Below are 15260 nucleotides of genomic sequence, written 5' to 3'. Positions count from 1 at the left end.
AACATACACATTCCCTGTTATGTCCCTGGACCTTGAAGAAGTTCCCACCAAGGTCCGTTCGCGCTGCGGGGGCGGCTGCCCCTCCTCATTGGCTGGGTTTCCCCAGCAGCCTGCTATAAAAGCAGGCTGCTGGGTCCAGCCCTTGAGCTGTTCGCTGCGAGCCAGTTCCAGGCTGAGCAAGCACGTTCAGTCCTTGTAAATAAACCTTGTTGCACTAAGCCCTGGTTCAGCCTCTTATTTCCCATACTTAATACTGGCGACGAGGATGGGATCGCTACCAGAGGCAAGCTGCAACGCTGAATCACTAAAACGCGTGATCCGCGGCCCAGAGAGAAGCGATCAGCCAAAATAAGGCAAGCCTGACGCAACCCAGAGAAGGCGATCAGCCCGAAATGAGAACGACGCTGAATCACTAAAACGCTGATCCGCAGCCCAGAGAGAGAGCGATCAGCCAAAATAAGGCAACGCTGACGCAACCCAGAGAGCGATCAGCCCGAAATGAGAGCGAGCTGAATCACTAAAACGGCTGATCCGCAGCCCAGAGAGAGAAGCGATCAGCCAAAATAAGGGCAAACGCTGATCGCAACCCAGAGAGAAAGCGATCAGCAAACAAGCTAGTGAAAGTGAGAAGCGCCTGTAGCCGCTTGTTAGCATAAGCTACAGAGGAAGTGTGGCGCTGCGAGCCGCAGCCGCTCGTGCCGTTTAGGCGCGAAATTCAAACAGCTGTCAGCTGAAGCACATTCAAATGCAACACAGCGTTGTATTAGGAAATCGCTAACGCCCACACAGGCGCAATTTCAAAAGGCGCTGCCAATGACCGTTGCAGTCTAAACACCTTCTGATCCCCAGAGAGAGAGAAGGGAATTGCGAAACTTCCCCAGAGCTGAAGTCACTTGCCTAGCACAGGCACTAAACCTCTACTGCTACCCCAGAGAGAGAGCACTTGCCTAGCACAGGCACTAAACCTCTACTGCTACCCAGAGAAAAGCATTTTATCCAACAGGTTAACCAGTAGACCCACAACATGAACTCCAATCCAGCCTTCCCAGCGTTCAAGCCAGATGAGGAGAAGTGGGAATCATACAAGAATCGGTTTAATTATTACATGATGCCATCGGATTGGCTGATGCAGGGGAACACCGAAAGAAAGCATATTTCCTGACCTACTGTGGAGCCATCGTCTTGATACAGCCACAGCTCTTGTGGCTCCACGTGAGTTAAAGAATGTCCCTGGACAGAACTGTTAGAAATCCTTACTAACCACTATTCTCCTAGACCTTCACAGATTGCCAGGCGCTTCACCTTCAGAATGAGGAAGCAGGGGACAAAGAGGCATCAATCAGTACATGGCTGCTCTCAGGACTGCAGCACTCCATTGTGGGTTTGGCAGCTATCTTGATGACATGCTCCTAGACCAGCTGGTCTGCGGGGTCAAGGACCTGCACCTACAAAGGCGGCTGCTCGCCAAAAAGACCTTAACCTCGCTCAAGCCATCGAGGTAGCCCTGGCAGAGGAGATGGCATCTCATTCAGCCACCGAGATCAAGGTCCTGTCACCAAGCAAACAGCAGTTCCCGTCCACTCAGAAGAGGTGGTCACGCAGGAAGACCCAAGTGGCGAGGCCGACATTCACCGCCTCACAAGCGCCAGGCGCCGCGAGCAGGAGACCAGACAAGATAACACCGGGCCATCCAAGCACATCACCCTGTGCCTTTCCTGTGGTGGACCTCACCTGAGGACCACATGCAAATTCAAAGGAGCCACTTGCAACAACTGCCATAAGAAGGGGCACATTGCAAGAGTATGCCAAGCCTCACACAACGCAGCACAAAGGGCATCTTCATTCGCACATGCCGGACCCAAAAGGCAAGTATTAAACTGCCGCACTAATCAAACTTGCTATTCTATTAGTAAAATCTCTCTTTCCGTCTTATTAGAAGGTAAACCTTGCAACATGGAGGTTGACACGGGTCAGCGCTCTCCATTATTTCCTGGAACACCCTCAAGGAGCTTCAACCCAGCCTATCAAGAAGCCGACTCCAGAAGTGCCAGCTTAGCCTAAAGGACTACCAGGGGAAGACCATTCCTGTAATCGGCAGAGGCAAGTTTTTGTTAATTTTAAAACCTTTAAGGGCCACCTACCTCTAGTGGTAGTGAGCGGCAACCTCCCTACACTTTTGGGACTTGATTGGTTTCCCCACCTCGGGTTAGGTCTAACAGGAGTCCATGCTACCTCAACCTCTGACACGGACTCCTGTTTGCTGATTACTCAGGCGTATTCAGTGATGAGTTAGGGTGTTATAATGGCACCCCTATCTCATTTTCAGTCGATCCCCAGGCAGTCCCAATTCGGTTAAAACCTGCAGAGTTCCATTCGCCATTCGGCCTAAATTAGACCTTGAATTAGATAAATTATTAAAACAAGGGATCCTGGAGCCTACAGACTTCGCCAAATGGGAGACGCCCATCGTCACACCCCTAAAAAAGATGGTAGCCTGAGAATTTGCTCAGACTACAAGACCACAATCAATAAATTCTTGCAAGTTAGCGCTTATCCAGTACCCGTCATTCAGCATTTATTACATACTTTTGAACCTGGCACTATCTTTGCCAAATTGGACATGTCTCAAGCATATCAACAGTTCCCTGTTGATGACCAAGCGGCAGAACTTCAGACCATTGTCACCCACAGGGTGCTTTCCGGTGCAAGCGTCTCCAGTTTGGCGTAAGTGTTGCCCCAGGCATTTTTCAATCCCTCATGGAGCGGATTTTACAGGGCCTTCCTGGAGTAGTACCCTACTTCGATGACATCTTAGTCTCGGCCAGAACAGACCCCAACTCTTCCAGAGAAGTTAGAGCAGTCCTGGAGAGGTTCAGGCAGCATGGCCTCAAGTTAAAAAAAAGAAAAATGTGCCATTGCCACTAGACAGGTGGACTTTCTGGGTTATAAAATTGACGCCTCAGGCATTCACCCCTGGAGTCCAAGGTTAAGGCAATACGAGGCACCCACTCCAACCTCCAAAGCAGAACTGCAGGCCTTTTTGGGGCTCTTGAACTTTACGCGTCATTCCTGCCCCATAAAGCCTCTGTGGCAAGAACCCCTCCACAGACTTCTGGATAAAAAAACGGTTTGGCACTGGGGACACAAAGAGACTCCGCTTTCCGCGCAGTCAAGTCGCTACTCACATCAGAGGCAGTGCTTATCCAGTTTGACCCCAACCTCCCATTAGTACTGACATGGCCGCAGACGCATCTCCTTTCGGCATTGGGGCAGTTTTAAGTCTGAGACTGCCCAACGGCTCCGAGGCCCCTATCGCTTTTTTCCAGGGCGCTCTCTGCAACAGGCGCAATTACAGTCAAATTGATAAAGAAGCCTTGGCAGCTGTTACAGCGGTGAAGAAATTTCACAATTTCTCTTTGGCCACTTTTCGAGCTAGTCACCGACCACAAACCGCTTTTAGGGTTACTAGCAGGTGACAAGCAGACCCCTCAAATTCTGTCCCCCAGAATGACCAGATGGACCCTTTTCCTAGCAGCATACTCGTATAGACTTGTGCACCGCCCGGGTAAAACATTGTCCCACGCAGGCGCTCTTAGCCGCTGCCCCTGCCTGACCCAGCTGAAGACCCTGCCCGGTCAACGCCATTTTTGAAGTCACCCAACTGGACCTACCAATCACTGCCCTTGATATTGCCAATAAATCCAAAGCGGACAAAGCGATCGCCCAGGTACTGGACTGGGTGAGGAGGGGTGGCCGGGCAGTGACATTGAAGCTAAATTCACGCCATTTAAGACCGCTTACAGGAACTGTCGAGCTTACAGGGCTGCCTGCTATGGGGCACTCGGTGGTCATCCCGACATCTCTGCGTACCCGAGTGCTGGAGGCGTTACCACGAAGGCCACCCTGGCATCGTCAGAATGAAGGCGTTGGCGCGAAGCTACATTTGGTGGCCCGGCCTTGATGAGGACATCAACAAATGGGTAAGCTCCTGCCATCCCTGCCAGGTTTCCGTCCATCCCCTCAATTGCCACCCCCACCAAGTGGGAAAGTGCCAACGCACCCTGGTCCAGGATTCACATCGACCTCGCGGGCCCATTGCATGGCAAAATGTTCCTCGTGGTGAGACTCTTACTCAAAGTGGATTGATGTGGCACAACTATCCACGACCACTTCACAAGCAGTCATCAAGGCATTGACTCGCCTGTTAAGTAGCGCACGGTCTACCAGACTCCATTGTTTCGACAATGGTCCCCATTCAGCGTCAACCGAATTCAGTCGTTTTTCGGCCAACCTGGGCATTCGTCACATCTTCACGGCCCCTTTCATCCTGCCAGTAATGGGCTAGCAGAGAGAGCTGTTAGGACCACTAAAGAAGCCCTGGCCAGGTTCAACAAGGATGACTGGCACCACAAACTATCCTGTTTCCTGTTAAGCCAGCATTCAACCCCTTGCACAGTAACCAACAAGTCCCGGCCGAGCTTCTGATGGGCAGGCGCCTGCGAACTGTATTGGACAGGCTCCACCACATTACTGCCCTGACTCTCCTCTCGCTTCCACATCGGGGAGTAGGCATTTTGTCTTGCAGGAACCCGTGTTCGCGAGAAACTTCGCTGGCGACCCATTGTGGATCCCAGGAGAAATCGTAGCCATCACAGGACCCAGATCATGCCGGGTTAAGCTGGAAGATGGCCGGGTCTGGAGACGACATCTGGACCAGCTTCGGAGACGCCAGGAGCACCCTTGTCAGCCGCGACTCGGGGCACAGACCGGTGAGAGTCCGCTGCAACTTCCACACAGCGACATCGACTCCGATGACCTGCTAACGTCTCCAGCCGGACCAGAGAATCCAAATGATGACTGCGGCGACCTGCGTCCAACCCATCCGAGCCAGATGGCGTGAGGACACTCCCAGCGTCCAGCCCTACTGACCCGGACCTACTCCGACCGAGGTGGTACTGGGACTCATCATCGAGCCAACAGTCGCCAACGGACTCTGATCCACTGAACAGCACACCAGAGTTGCGCCGCTCTGGGCGTCAGCACAAGCCTCCCGTATACCTCAAGGACTATGCGTGTTCGCATCTGGGGGAAGGGTGTTATGTCCCTGGACCTTGAAGAAGTTCCCACCAAGGTCCGTTCGCTGCGGGCGGCTGCCCCTCCTCATTGGCTGGGTTTCCCCAGCAGCCTGCTATAAAAGCAGGCTGCTGGGTCCAGCCTTGAGCTGTTCGCTGCGAGCCAGTTCCAGGCTGAGCAAGCACGTTCAGTCCTTGTAAATAAACCTTGTTGCACTAAGCCCTGGTTCAGCCTCTTATTTCCCATACTTAATATTCCCTTTCCACTGACAATCAAAAATTAATCACATAGTTTTAAATAGGATAGTTCTACAAAAATATCCTAAAAAATATAAGAGTTTCCTGGGCTATCTAAGCAGATATTTTCAATTACTGTTTGCTACCAGATATAAATTTTAATCGATCAATGAAATTTTTAGAACATTATTTTTTATATCTTCAAATATACTGTTTTTTCCCTTTTAAACATATTAATTAATTCAATTTTCCTGGTCACGTGGAACTAAATATTCACTATATAGGGTTGACAGACCTTGCAGAGTTCTTTAATTAAAGAAAGGACAATATCTACATTCATTGGTGACTGGAAACCCCTTGTGAACGTTTTGCATAAAAATAAAAAAATATGTGACTTTAGAGAGAGAGAGAGAGAGAGAGACGTTAAAATATAATTGCACTTATACTTGATGTGAAGAACATTGGAAGCCACTTCTCTTTCTTCCTGCTTTTCTCTACTTATTTTCTTATTGCACTTTTAGTATTTCCTTTCCTTTCCTTTCCTTTCCTTTCCTTTCCTTTCCTTTTCTTTCCTTTCCTTTCCTTTCCTTTCCTTTCCTTTCCTTTCCTTTCCTTTCCTCTCCTACCCTACCCTACCTTCTTCTTCCCCTTCCTTCTTTCCTTTTCCTTTTCTCTATTCTACCACAGTTTGTATTAGTTCTTATTATTGTTGTAAACATTTTCGATATAAAATATTAAAACATGGGCCTGGATTTACAAACACAGTACATAAAAACACAGTAGCTAATTGTTTTTTTTTTTTTTTAGAATTGGGAGAAGAATATCAAATGTTCCATAAGCCATAATTTGTTTGAATGCCTCATATTGAACAATTTCACATATAATCTTAAATGGGTTAATCCAGGACCAAGACAACTATATTTAGGATTAGTATAGCATGCAAACTCATGATTAATGCCTAGAAAATGCCTGCATTTTGTAAATTCAAATACTCTTCTCCATTTCAACTTGCAAACGAATTCTTCCGTCATCTCAGTTTTTCCCCATACTGCAACAGAAGTCTCCATAAACATTTTCACTATGTTCACTAACATATCCACTAATACTATAAATTGGCGTGCATTTGAAAATTTAACTTTCCAGCCAATCAGCAGAAGCACCAATGCAGGACAAACGAAGCACAAATTTAGTTTAGGAAAAAAAAAGAGTATTGATTGAGGTGGGTGGAGGTGGTCTTTTTTTATTCCTTTTATCAGGGTTAATAAGGGAAATGCAACATGAATTCTAATAACAAAAGGTTCAGAAGAAGGTTTCTGTACTATTCACTAATCTAGTAAGAACTAAAGATTTTTAAGGCAGGTTTTACCGTTTGCTTTCGAACGACAATTCAACCAAATGATTGTAATTATAGCAGCAAGAAAAATCAGGAGGATTGCAGTTATAATAAGTCCTTTCTTCCACGAAGCCATGACAACTAAAAATTAAGAGAAAAATAGGTCACGATTCAGGCATATAATATCATAAGAATATCTTCTTACCGTGTCAACCCTTCACTATGTCTGGATCAGTTACAGCAGTGGCCCCCAACCTTTTTTGTGCCACGGCCCGGTACCGGCATCACAAAATGATCCGCGGCCCGGTACCAGCATCAGCACGCATGACAAGGCAAGGCGAGCCGAGCGACCTGGCCAGCCAGCAGTCCCCCGCTTCTCCCTGCCACCTTCAACTCCTCCTTTGTACCTTTGTCGATGGGCTTCACTTCGGGACAGCTTCGGGACAGTCGCTTGGCTCGCCTTGCCTTGGGTGCTGAAAGAATCCTCGCGCCTTAGTTTCGTTCGAAGCCCCCCCCTTCGATGAAACTAAGGAGCGAGGATTCTTTCAGCACCCAAACGCTGCTTTCCAACTGGAAAAGCTCACCCAGAAGCACTTTCTCGTCAAACAAGATGGCGACGCCCAGCAAACCTGCGGCCCAGTAGGAAATGGTCCACGGCCCGGTGGTTGGGGACCCCTGAGTTATAGTACTAAGTTAGAGTTTATTTTAACTGTCCTGATAATCTTGTGCACAAAGTTAAAGCATAAAATAGGAGTTTAAAAAGGTTGACCCTCCACCTCCCCCTTCCTGGTTTCCATACTCCTCTTCTTCAAAACAAGGTGATCAGAAATGGTGCTACTGAAACACAATCCTCTCCAGCTATGTTAGAAAGAGGAAAATCCCTGGGGTTTCCAATAGAGGAATATTGAAAAAAAAATGTTACAAGTAGTCTTCGATTTATGACCACAACTGAGCCCAAAATTTTTGCTGCTGAACGAGGCATATACTAAGTGAGTTTTGCTCCATTTTATAAGCTTTCTTGCCATAGCTGTTAAGTGAATCATTGCAGTTCTTAAGTTAGTAACTCAGATGTTAAATGAATTTGGCTTCCTCAACTGACTTGGTTTGTCAGAAGGTCGCAAAAATGACCACATGACCCTGGGACACTGCATTGGTCATAAATATGAGTCAGTTGCCAAGAATCTGAATTTTGATCAGATGATCATAGGGAGGCGGCAAAGGTCATCAGTGTGAAAAACAGTCATAAGTCACTTTTTTCAGTCCCGTTGTAAGTTTGAACAGTCAGTAAATGAACTTTTGTAAGTTGAGGACAGTTTGACAGCTAGAACAATTAATCAGAGGAACAAATTGCTGCCAATGCTGTAGGTTTTTAAGAAGAGATTGGACAACCCTTTGTCTGAAATGGTATTCCTGCCTGAGCACGGGGTTGGACTAGAAGACCTCCAAGGTCCCTTCCAACTCTGTTATTCTATTATTCTGAGGACTACCTGTATCATCCCTTCGCTTGGAGTTGTTATGGGAAGGAGCTGGACAGGCAGATCCTGCCATGCAATTTTACTCTAACACAGGGCTGTCAAACTCGCTTTCATTGAGGGCCACATCAGGGTTGTATTTGACCTCGGAGGGCTGGGGTAGACATGGCCAGGGAGGGCGTGGCCAGCTCGATGTCAATCGTTGAGGCTCTGTTTTTGGCCACGACAGCCATGACAGCCTCCTGCAGCTCTCAGCCCCGACTTTGGTATGATTATGTTCTATTGCTTGTGTTTGCGTTATGTGGAATTCTGGTATGACATGGTCACTCTCACCCAAGGTTCCTGCCCGCAAGTTTCAGCTCCCTCTATCACTTCTTCTGTGTTTGTAAGAATTAAGTCCTTCTAGTCAGTGGTGGGGTTCAGCCAGTTCGCACCACTTCGGGAGAAGCAGTTGTTAACTTTCTGAGCAGTTTGGTGAACTGGTTGTTGGAAGCAATCATTAGGGCAGAGAACTGGTTGTTAAATTATTTGAATCCCACCACTGCCTTTAGTTCCCTCCTCTACCTTTTTGGACAACAAAATTGTCAGCTAGGTTGGTTAGGAACCTCTTCGATTTCTCACTTGGTGCGGAATTAAGACTTCCAATTGGGTAACTGAAGTCCCCCATTACTATTCCTATATATATTTGTTGGTTTGTTAGCAAAAAGGACATCTATTTTTTTCTGCTTGATTGGGAGAAATTAAGCAGTTTTCTCTGGCAAAGGGCTGTAGAAGGCTATCACAGCCAAAAGCAGAGCCTGGGAGGGCCATGTGCAGCCCTCCCAAGCTCTGTTTTCTCTGGCAGAAGCACCATGGGCCAGTCCTTCCCTGTTTCCAGGATGGCCTCATGGGCCAGGTGTAAGCACCCTTGAGTTTGTCACCGCTGCTCTCACAGAATTGGACAAAATATTGAGGAAAAGCCACATAATAAAGGGTAGGTGCAATGGAATTCTCTTTGTACTTCTGCTTGGTATGAAAGAACACGAGCTTCTTTCCATTGGCACGTTAGATTCCCGGATGTACAGGCAACAGCTTCTAACACCAAACTGAGAAAATGTGCATCAAGGTGCAAATTCTCCCCTCTTGTCCATAGAGGGCAATTTTTTTATGTGGTACGTGTGGTTCCATCACTTGTTCTCTATCTATGACCCTGAAGAGGCATGACAGGTAGTCCTCGACTTACAACCATCCATTTAGTGGCCATTTGAAGTTACAGTGATACTGAAAAATGTGATTTACGACCATTTTTCACACTTACGACCATTGCAGCATCCTCATGGTCATGTGATCAAAATTCAAACTCTTAGCAACTGGCATGTACATGTATTTATGACAGTTGCACTATCTCGAGGTCATGTGATCACCATTTGCCAACCTTCCCAGTCATCATCTGACAAGCAAAGTCAATGGGGGAGGGAGCCAGATTCACTTAACAGCCAGGTGATTCACTTAATAACTGCAGTGATGCATTTAACATTTGGCAAAAAAGGTTGTAAAATGGTTCAAAACTCAGTTAACAACTGCCTTGTTTAGCAATGGAAATTTTGGGCTCAGTTGTGGTCGTACATCAAGGACTACCTCTGCATTTGTTTGAAAGCTGGGATAATTCATGTTTCCTGTTAGATCCTATCTAAGTTTCATCCTGGCATCTGCAATATTGTACATGTAGTCCTCGATTTACACCCACAATGGAGCCCAAAATTTCTGTTGTTAAATGAGACATTTGTTAAGTGAGTTTTGCCTCATTTTATGACCTTTCTTGCCAAAGTTATTAAGTGGCTCACTGCAGTCGATAAGTTAGTAACCAGGTTGTGAAATGAATCTGGCTTTCTCATTGAGTTTGCTTGTCAGATCACAAAAGGGGATCACATGACCTTTGGGACACAGCAATGGTCATAAATATGAGCCAATTCCAAGCATCTGAATCTTGGTCACATGACCATGGGGAGGCTGCAATGGTCGTAACTGTGAAAAACAATCATAAATCACTTTTTTCAGTGCCATTGTAACTTTGAATAGTCACTAAAACGAACTGTATAGAACAAAATCTGAAAGATTGTTCTAAGAAAATGTTTTCAGAAATGCAGAAAAATTATCCCTTATCCTCTTGTGGTGCACAATACACCAATTCTTTCTTTTGAATCCTTGTACTAAGAAGCGGTTCTTAGTACTTCTTGGAGGTGAAATTTAACCTCATCAAATGCAATATCTACACCTTGTGTCATGATGACACAACGCGTGTTCCTCCCCATCGTGATCAAGAACAGAAGGCAGGGCCAATAGACTTTGTCTTCTGTGCTCAGGAGCAGGACATACCCTTGACTAGGACCTTCTGGCTTTCCACAAAAGATTTTGCTTGGTTGTCAGCTCTGCAGAAGTAACTCCCTTCATCCTGGCTTGTGAAGCTTTCCTTCGCCCAAGAAACTACCCTTTTGTTCTTTTCTATGACCTGATGTAAGGATTTGCCATCATTTTCTTTAAAAAAGTGGAACTCAATAGGGAAGGATCCTGATGCAACTGAGCAGAAAAATACGAGTCCATTGCCATCTTCTATGTTCTCCTCTGGTTCTCTTTTAAAAGTTATATTAGCAACAGGAGCTGTGGATGAAAGTAGATGGACAAAAGTCAGCAGCAGGTTAAACTGGGTTAGCAAAGGTCCCAATCCTTCCCAACTGTTTTTATTTATTTATTTATTTAGTATCCTGCTTTTATAATGTGTACAAACAATTCAAGACAGCAAATATATTCCAACATACTTTTATCTTCCTATTTCCCCCACAACAACAACCCTGTAAGATGGCTTGGCCCATAGTCACCCAGAGGGCTTTCATGCCTAAAACAGGATTATAACTCAGGCTCTCCCGCTTTCTACTCTGGTGCTTTCACCACTAGACCAAATTGGCTGGGAATTGGGCTTATGTGTAAAAAAAATAGAATTGCTGTAGGTGAACATAAAACTCTGTCATCTCTAATGGAATCCATTTCCAGACAGCATACAAAGGCAAGGAAATCCTGTCTATATTAGGATCTTTTTAAAAAATAGCAACATAAGAGTTCTAAGATTTTTCAAAGGAACCTTATGAAATCAATGTTTTCCACAGATCAGTTTTCCCAACCTAGCACCCTTCAGATATATTCAGATTCAGACAAACAGCAATTTTTGCCAATCTTCAAAAAAACAAGCATACTAAATAGTTACCTATTATTGTGACATTTATCCTGTTGCTTTGTTGTGAAAGAGAGTGGCCATTGTTAGCATGGCACCTGTATTGTCCAGATTCTTGGATGCTAGTCGCTTTGACTGTAAAGTTTGCTGGCACATTTTGTTCAGTCACAATCTTCCTGATATATATATTCCCTCTGTAAAGGGAGTATGTTATAGGCAGAGTCCCAAACTTTGAGTAGCATTGTAAGACAAAGAACTTATCCAGAACACCTACTTGGGAAAATGGTTGAGAAAGGACAGGCAGAGAAACTGGAGCTGGAAAGAAATAAGAGTATTATCAATTGATTGACTGACTGACTGACTGACTGACTGACTGACTGACTGACTGGCTAACTAACTAACTAAATTTATTTGCCGCCTATCTCACACATTAGGAGATTATTGCAGTTGAAAGAATAAAACAACCCTGTTTCATTGCACAGCAGTTAATTCCTAAAATGGGAAATGAAAATGCAGAAAGAAAGCCACACACAATGGTGAGGGGAAGTGCAGTCTATCCTTATTCAGAAATACAGGTAGTCCTTGACTTACAACAGCTCATTTAGTAACCATTCAAAGTCACAAAGGCACTGAAAAATAGGACTGTTTTTCTCAGTTTTGACCTTTGCAGCCTCCCCGTGATCAAAATTCAGATGCTTGGCAGCTGGTTCATACTTATGACCATTGCTGTGTCCCAAGATCATGTGATCCCCTTTTGAGACCTTCTGACAAGCAAAATCAACAGAGAAGCCAGATTCACTTAACAACTGAGTTACAAACTGATCAACTGCAGTGATTCACTCAACAGTTGTGGCAAGGAAGGTCGTAAAGTTAAAATTCATTTAATAAATGTCTCACTTCACTACAATTGTGCCGTAAGTCGAGGATTACTGTATTCTTTATGAAAATAGCACAGAACAAAAATGCACTACCACAGGACACAGATATGAGCTGATTCATTTAATGAAACATGAGTAATCACACACTGTCGTAAAGCTTGGTCACATGACCATGGTGCACCGCAAACAGCTGTAAATGTGGGATAGTTGAAGAATGGGTCAAAAAGGGTCATGTGACTGCCTGTCCCCGGGGGGGGGGAGTTGTTGGAACTTTGGAACCAGGTCCTAAATAATTTTTAAAGGTCCATCATAACTTTGAATGGTCACTAAGCAACTGATCATAAGTTGGGGGTTACCTGTACCATAAAGTTACAGAAAGGTTTGCATTCAAGCGTATAAAGGTTTCCAATTTATCAGATAAGAAAGCCTTCCTTAGCCTTGGCTTTTCCAAACGCATTGGACATGCCAGCTAAGATTTCCAAGATTTCCAAGCTGTCCCGACTCTCAGCATATCTAGAAGAGGGTTCCTTGGTGCTCTCTGACCTTGCTTGTTTCCTTGCAGACATTTCATTACCCAAACATCATGATGTTACCTAATTTGGGTAATGAAACATCTGCAAGAAAACAAGCAAGGTCAGAGAGCACCAAGGAACCCTCATTTCAACCCTGAACTACAAATATTCTCCTTTATTGATATCTAGAAGAGCTCCAGGTTGGAGAAGGCAGAAATAAAAACAGAGGGCTTCACATCTTTAAATCAACCTACCGTAAATGTGGAGAAATACTGGGTCACTTTCCTTGGAAATGTTGTTTATCTCTGCTCTACACATATAGATTCCACTGTCAGATACGCGGAGTTGAGCCGTGTAAATGTTGGAGTTTATCAATATTTTGTTGTCCTTTATGAGCGAGAGACTGATCGGCATTGGGCCATTCACTTGACACTGAATTTGTACGATGCTGTTTTCGTCCCACTTGGTTTTATTAACCACTAACATTGGTTTGGAAAACAGTTCTGCAAAATAACGAGAGAGCATAAATTACTGATCTGGAACGAGAAGGGGAGTTTGAAGATATTTGTTTATTTAGAAAATTTATACAGCTACCCATCTTAAGCAAATAACCAATATAAAGCAGTAGTCAAAGCACTTCACAAATACAATCTCAAAAGCATGGATACCGGCTTCTGCTAACAACCTGGCTCTCATTGTGGAGGGGTAACCAGGATTTCATAAACTTCTGAAAGGCCAAGTGGGTCAGAAACATTTAGATCTGGGGCTGGGCTGGGAAATACTGTTTCTTAAGATAGGCATGGTCACAGAGATTGTGTGACTCCTAGGCTCCTGCAAGATGGCTCTATATCAGTGAGGAGACCTGAAGTATATGTGCCCTGTTGGGACGGTCAGAAATGACTGGGGTGAGGCAGTTTCGGCCCTGTGCTATATTTGACCTTAAAAATTATAGCTGGCACCTTACACCAGTGAGTTGCATAGACAAACTTAGTCGTGGTTTAGACTTCTTCATCACTACAGTCAGAGAACACTTGCGCCTTTTATTTGGAGACAATGGCATAACTGTTGCACTATACTTTTGTGAATGCCAGTTTTTTGGATAGGGAGCATTCAAACAACAATGTGACTTGCCTTCCACCTGCCTCCCAACAGGAACAATCAATCAGCATGAAGGACATGCATCTCTACACAACACATAGTTGACATTTGGGAGGTATGCACGTCAACCCACCTACAACTATCTGCAACCTACTTTTATCCATCAACCCCTTCACAGTGCAGATATATGTCAATACCTACACTCAGTTGTGGACAAGTCTAAATCAAAGTTGAGATGTGCCCAATACTATGCATGTCGATTGTTTCCTGGACCAATTGAAGGATTCAAATGCTTTTCAAGACAGGGTGTTGCAGTAATTCAATCTGAAAATGACTAAGGCATGAAAGACTACCAGAAGATCCAAGAAAAGGTGCAACTGGTACATAAAATGGGATTTGTGCAAATGTCCTGCCCACCTAGCATTTTGAAAGCATGCAAATGTGAGTAGATTAATAAGTACCACTTTGGTGGGACAGTGGAACAGTAACACCATTCCATGCACTTTTGGCGTATACCACTGCTGGCCACATGACCATGGGAAATGTCTTCAGACAACGCTGGTTTCCTTGGCTAAGAAATGAAGATGAGCACTGCTCCCTAGACTCAGACATGACTGGACAAGGAAAACTTCACCTTTCTACGTTTTAGGCATAGCTACCAACTATTCCTTGATTAGAACTCATGAGTACAGGAGGACTCCCAGATTATACACTAACTCTGCCTGCGGGGGTGGGTGGGTGTTACTAATATTTCTAGAGTTATCAATGGCACAACTCCAGAACTAGTCCAAATCCAGAGACACTCATACTTGCTTGCACGAGTTGCAATCCAGTAAAGATACCTACCACCTTCACACTAAGATATGTCATCAAATGTTAGTTTTACAGAATGTGCACTACCCTTTCAGAACCCCCAAAATAAAAAAACCATTAAAATAACTAGTGGGAGCATATGCTCAAAATTCTTGAATAATGGTTCCAAACACAGATAGATAGATAGATAGATAGATAGATAGATAGATAGATAGATAGATAGATAGATAGATAGATAGATAGATAGATTTTCCCTTCATCAACCAACAGGGAATGTTAAGTTAATAGTACTGGAATTATCACCATCAAAGTTGACACCAGCCAGAGCACAGAACAACACAAAGAAGTTATGCAAGATCAGAAGATGTGGAGAGACATGGTTCATAGCATCACCAAGAATTGGACACGATTGAATGGATAACATTTCATCATCATCATTGGAATTATAGTGAGGAGGAATTTGTAAGGTGATTGTAGAGATGAAAGGAAGAGGTTAACTATAATAACTGCAATGTACAAAGCCTCTTCCTTATCAGTACATAATGCATGGGATATCAAGTCTTAGTACCCCAGGCACGAACTGCACATTCATCTATGAAATGTATGACCTGCCACAATTCAGTGATTCTTGGCAGCTTAC

General features: G+C 44.6%; 1 protein-coding gene across 2 annotated transcripts in view; it reads right to left on the bottom strand.

Annotated features, from left to right (window-relative positions):
• PECAM1 (platelet and endothelial cell adhesion molecule 1) overlaps nt 1-15260 on the bottom strand; it is a 67772-nt gene that overhangs the window by 23318 nt on the left and 29194 nt on the right. For both annotated transcript variants that reach the window (XM_026711076.2, XM_087925076.1), the window contains exons 6-9: nt 12964-13212; nt 11353-11634; nt 10470-10751; nt 6676-6783 (exon numbers count right to left, since the gene is read on the bottom strand). In XM_026711076.2, the coding sequence (XP_026566861.2) occupies nt 6676-6783; nt 10470-10751; nt 11353-11634; nt 12964-13212 (921 nt within the window). The remainder of the gene's footprint in view (nt 1-6675; nt 6784-10469; nt 10752-11352; nt 11635-12963; nt 13213-15260) is intronic.

Source organism: Pseudonaja textilis, chromosome 2 (assembly GCF_049901715.1).
Source record: "Pseudonaja textilis isolate UNSWEBS1 chromosome 2, rPseTex1.2, whole genome shotgun sequence".
Classification (NCBI taxonomy): domain Eukaryota; kingdom Metazoa; phylum Chordata; class Lepidosauria; order Squamata; family Elapidae; genus Pseudonaja; species Pseudonaja textilis.
This window is presented reverse-complemented; position numbering and strand designations above follow the sequence as displayed.